This window comes from Propithecus coquereli, unplaced genomic scaffold, assembly GCF_000956105.1.
Source record: "Propithecus coquereli isolate 6110/MARCELLA unplaced genomic scaffold, Pcoq_1.0 Scaffold433, whole genome shotgun sequence".
In the NCBI taxonomy this organism is placed as follows: domain Eukaryota; kingdom Metazoa; phylum Chordata; class Mammalia; order Primates; family Indriidae; genus Propithecus; species Propithecus coquereli.
The window spans coordinates 207,638-213,244 of NW_012150097.1; the positions used below are offsets into that span (position 1 = coordinate 207,638).

At 50.8% G+C, this 5,607-nt stretch overlaps 2 protein-coding genes across 2 annotated transcripts in view; both read left to right on the top strand.

The window, feature by feature from the left end:
• The window catches only part of FRAS1 (Fraser extracellular matrix complex subunit 1), a 208,114-nt gene extending 207,260 nt beyond the window's left edge, over positions 1–854 (top strand). The window contains 1 exon segment of the mRNA XM_012653893.1: positions 261–854. Coding sequence (XP_012509347.1) covers positions 261–854 — 594 coding nt within the window.
• Positions 855–2,673: 1,819 nt separating this feature from the next.
• Positions 2,674–5,607, top strand: part of ANXA3 (annexin A3) — a 73,043-nt gene continuing 70,109 nt past the window's right edge. Inside the window, exon 1 of the mRNA XM_012653894.1 lies at positions 2,674–2,787. Within this exon, the coding sequence (XP_012509348.1) occupies positions 2,674–2,787 (114 nt within the window). The remainder of the gene's footprint in view (positions 2,788–5,607) is intronic.

The window sequence follows — 5,607 nt, forward strand, 5'->3', positions numbered from 1 at the left end:
ATGCACAGGTAGGGAAACAGAAACGAATGTGAATAGCTAACCCCAAATCACCCTAATTTGGAAATGAAATAGAACCCGTAACGTTGGGTTCTGTTCTCTGGGTGTTAGTAGACATCAACCATTACTAATGCTTTTCTTGAAACCAAGTATCCATCTAAGTGTATGTATGGCAGCAACCGTCTCTCCATCCCCCTTCTTCCCAGAGGTGGCCGGGCAACGGTGACGTGTCCGGTTTGTCTCCCGTCTCCCTCCTCCTGCAGGTGGAAGCGGGACACCAGTGGTACCTCCAGGTGATTTACGTCATCGGCCCCGACACCGTCTCGGGGCCCCGGGTCCAGCGTTCTCTCACAGCCCCCCTGAGGCGCAGCCGGAGGGACCTGGTGGACCCTAGCGGCCGGCTGACCCTTGACGACTCCCTCATCTATGACAACGAAGGCGACCAAGTCAAGAACGGCACCAACATGAAGTCCCTGAATCTGGAGACGCTAGAGCCAGCGGTCGCTGCGTCTCTGTCCCAGACCGGGGCATCTGTTGGCAGCGCCCTGGCTGCTATCATGCTCCTGCTGTTGGTGTTTTTGGTGGCTTGTTTCGTGACCAGGAAGTGCCAGAAACAGAGGAAGAAACGGCCCACAGAGGACGTTTTGGAGGAATATCCTCTGAATACCAAGGTGACCGTGCCCAAGAGGAACGCGGACCGGCTGGAGAAGAACGTGAGCAGACAGTTCTGCACCGTGCGGAACGTCAACATCCTGAGCGAGACCGAGGGCACATATGCGTTCAAAGGCGCTAAAGTGAAGAAATTGAATCTGGAGGTCAGAGTTCACAACAATTTGCAAGACGGGACAGAGGTCTAATGGAAGAGGCCTATGTGTATCTTTTTCTAAAGTCATTTTTATAACACGGGGGGAAATACTGGTATTTTTATAATCTTGCAGATCAAAAAGGGAAAACTAGGTACACGTGGCGGACGGTTCACATCACACGCGTCAGCTCCCAACTGAGCTACCTCGACAAACAAACAACCACCGAGACCCCCAGAGGGTTGGAGCAGAATCGTTTCTGTAGGTCCCTTTTGATGGTCTCAGCAGCTGTAAATGGCTCCTTCCTCACGGCCGATGGCAGAGAAACAACTGTTGTCATGTTAGGACAGAGCCGGGCCGTTACGTTAGCTGGTGGGGCCCAGAGCACTGAGGGTGCACCATGGCGGATCTCAGAGAGAGCAAGGCGGGTGCAGGACTCTCATCTTCCTCTCCCGCCCCGGCTTTCTCCTACTTGGGCTTCTCCTGGGTTTCTGGACAGCAGAGCACGAATTGCTGACACCCAGATTCCTTTAAAAAAAAATTCTGATTAGCACAACATACGTATTTGCCCGTTGTTTCCACTGACACCCTGCACTCCAGGCCTCTCACTGTGCTTTGCTCTTCCAGACCCTTCTCACCTGGGGACTTCGGTGTCTTTAGATGCCATTTGCACTGCTCTGCAAATCGTGGCAGAAACCTCCGGCCTCTGCCGCAGGCTCCGGGCACAGAGGACTCCTCTTACAAAGCGAGGGGCGGCAAGCATGTCAGAGCATGTTAGTGACGCACTTCACCCGGGCCCAGGGAGATGTCTTCGTTCACGACTGGCTCGCGCCGCACGGAGATGCTTCTCCCTGAGGAAGGGAGCTGGGAAACCAGATCGATGCACCGTGGCCTTTTTACTCCACGGTGCCATGGCCACGCTTGCCTGCCCCTCCAGGCTTTTTCCAGTCCAATAACAGGCAGCCCGTGCTGTGGGTTTTTATTTTGTTAGTGTTTCGGGAAAGCAGGTGAAAGTAAGTTCGTTTGAACAAAGTAGGTTAGGAAGAAGCCCAGGTCGGGAATCGGAATTGACAAATGCACGCTGGCTCTCCTGCTGTTTGTCGCACGGCAGACAGAGGCCCCGTTCCTAGTGCAGCATTTTGGGGGTTTCTCTTTGAGGGGTTCTTTTCTGGTAGCTCAGGCAAGTATTTTTACTGTATCAGCACATGACAGGGCCATAAACACATGGCTCTAACATAATTTAGTGTTTAAATACCAGCTTAACGACTCTGTGTGGTGTGCGTATGGCTTGCTTTTGTTTCTCTCTTGTTTCTGCCTTGCCGGCAGGAGCATCAGCCCGCCATGCTGTTTAGAATCGGAGGCACAATTCCATTTTCCAGGAGCGAAAGACACGTTCTCTTCCTTACTCGTGGTTCGCCGTGATCACCCAGCAGATAGCAGAGCACTCACACTGTGTAGTGTTTGTGTCAGAATGACTCAAGCTCTGTGAGAACATCCCTAACTGGTAACACTTTGGCACTAAAAGCTACAAAGAATGAACTGTCAAAGGTTACAGGCAATGCTTGTGGACTCCGCGCTCCTTGAGCGTAGGACGTGCGGGAGCCGCGCCTTGGGTTCTTCACCTGTGCCTTGCAGGTAATGAGCGCTCCCTGAGCGAGTGAATGGTTGGTGGAATGGGTGAGTGATGGGGGATAAATTCAGCACGAGGAGGTGAGAGTGTGGCTTCACTATCACAAGAGCAGGTAGAGGGAAAACATCATCTCCTCTACTTGGATCCTGAAATCATCTCACACGTGGCGCAGAGAAGCACCGCTTTACGTGGCCATGAATCCGGCAGCCGTCCCGAAGAGGTGTGAACGGCAAAGTGGGAATAATGTATCAGCAGGAGGTCGGACTGCGAATCGGCCCCCAGAGCAAGAGATTTAGAGGAAGGTCTGATTTAGCGTTCGGCGATGAGAGTCGAGTTTTCGAGAGAGGAGGAATTCGGGTGAGCGCAGAGTCTGAGACTGCCGACGGGCCAGGTGCGAGTTACGACCGGCTTTGGCAGTCAGCTCAGGGCAGAACTCCGGTGTCAGCTTCGTGACATCCAGGACGAGTGTCTCGTGGCTGGAGAGCTGGTCAGCCTGGCACAGACTCTTCTCCAGAACAATCCAGAGGGTGGATGCCGATTCTGTAAGGAAAGGAGCTCATCGTTGGTAGAGAGGAAGCCCAAGCGTGTCCCTGCGTCCCTGTCTGTCTGCCTCCCCCGGCTGCACGGAGGTCACTCATGCCAGCACTTCTCTGCAGGACAGACACTTGCTAACGGAAAGTGTCAAGAGATGTGGAGATGAGATTTACCCTTTGATGTAGAATTGTTCGTTTATTTTACGATTCATCGTAGGGATCAGATAATTTGATGACTCCTGTGGATGATATTTCGGTCGAAGCTCTGCTTTCCATTTCTCTAACTTGCTCACGAATGCCCTGCGTGTGTTTTACTAACCTTCTGTATCGTGCATTCAGACAAGAAGGAACAGGAAACCCTCGGTGCTTGCTACTTGCTGTGGTGTGCTGGCTGTGAAGGTTAAAAGGAGGAACGGTCTGCACCGTTTTTCTGCTTTGTATCCTTGCGTTGGACCCCAGGCCTCCCGCGGTTTTCTGTTGTTGAACGGGACACAGTGTTGGGATGTGTTTACACGATCCTATGATATTCGCTCTCAGTCTCTTACAGGTACTTGTTATTCTTGGATATCACACACCTGCCCAGACTGAGTAAAACATTTCTGGTGCTGTCAGCCTGACTTCCTGACTCTCAAACCATTTTTGTATTTCCAGTACAAATTTGTGTGTTATGAATTTCTGATTTCTCCAATAGCATTTGCCACTGCATAAATTTTATTAATAAATGGCAGTCTGGTTGTATTTTGTTTTGCCGTGTTCTTTTTAGATTATTCATCTCATTAACATAGACGTTGCCATTGAGATAGCAAAACCATTCTAAAATTTGAGGCAGTTTTTTGGAGGAAACCCTTCTAATGAGGGTGAACCAGAGACACATGTTAACTGTGCCCAGAGCAAGATGCTGAATAAATTATATATCCTCAGATCATCGTAGCTCTTCTTTGCAATCCATTGAAACCCAGGACAAGGAAGAATAACTAAAATCTCCATGTGCAATACAATGAGATTATATTATTATCAAAACCTCTTACTTGATAACAGACGAGGACAGCTCTGTCCTGCTAAGCTCGTGCATCTATCTGTTAAGCATCCATAACTCACCCTGGCGATGACCGAAGCTCTAAACTGGAATTTACCGGCGTGCGAAGGGGAAAATGGCAGAGTCAGAACGGAACTAAGCCCAGCTGGTCTCAGCTTTCTGCGAGCCTGCGCGTTTGCGTGCCTTTCCCCTCTGATAAAACTAACAAAAAAAAATGCCAAAGACAGTGACCAGCCGGGCTCTGTTGGCACATTTGCAAACTCAGCAAGACTCAAAAAAAGCATGTTTTTATAAAATCTGGGAAAGGGACTCCACAACCAAACCTGGAAGTTCCTTAGAGCTGCCAGGAGCTTAAAGTAAACTTCCCGTCCTCACAATTCTTTCCTGTGATTGTTCCTTGCGTAAGAGCAGACTACGCCCTGCAGTGCATTTGTTAGGATTTTGAAGAAATGGAGTGGGAGAGGGAGACTATATTTGGAATGTGTTATTGGGTTCAACTGCATGAAATCGGTGATTTTGTGGGTTAAAAGTAGCCCAGTATCAGTAGTTTTGTGTCTGAACCTAATACTAAGGTACGAGGAAGCTGAACAAGTGGAGGGTGCCGGAGGCCAGTGCACCCAGGGGGCATGGAAGCTCCGTGCCTCTACATGCCTGGCCCTGTGCATCTCTGCATCTGTGTCCTTGGGGTCACAGGACCAGGGCTGCAACCGCAGGTGCTGAAAGTAGGAATGACTCCTAAGAAACCTCGCGTCAGAATTCCTCACGGCTGATGGGAACAACCGCAGTGGAGTTCAGCGTGTCGAAGGGTGAAGAGCCACAGGAACCAGGATCCCTGCGTGTGTTAGGTCCAGAGCTGAGAGAGACACACGGAGCCTCACGTGTAGCAAGATGCTGTTTATGTTGAGCATCTGGGTCAGATGGGTGGAGGCGGAAAAGCGTCCACACTGAGGGAGGGGAGAGCCTTGGTTTTATAGAGGGTTTCTCGGGGGGAGTGAGTACCTGGGCCAGAACAGCCGCTGCAATAAAAAGTGTCCTTTAACAACCAATTTCTGCGACCCCTGCATCAGTCTCACCCTGTAGGGATAAGGGAGGCGGATAGTTCCATCCTTATCGGGGGGATAGGAGTGCCCGCCGCAGCTGTCAGGTTTACAACCTCCGGGGACTCTCCAGACTCCTGCGGCTGTTGTTTCACAAACTTCGGTTTTCCATTAACCGCATTCTGTCCTGTACATACTTTTCGAGTTCCCACCTGGAGCAGACCTAACAGTGGGTCCATCTGGAAAGCCGTCTGCTGGCCAGGAGGGCCCACACTGGACTGTCAGCCTTTGTCAGAAGTCTACTGACCCTGGCGCTGCCACGCTGGAGGAACGCGTGAAGAGAACACGCAGAGATGGGGACAGTTGTTGGGGACGCCCAGGTGTTCCTAGAGCAGGCACCAGACACACGCATGAACACGCCTTCAGATGATCCCAGCCCCACGTGTCATCTCAGTGCAACTGTGTGAGACACGACAGCTACCTGAGTTAATTCCAGATACTAATATCTGACCCTCAGAAATGGGGAGAGAGAATAAAAGATTGTGGGGTTGGGGTTTTTTTTTTTTTTTTT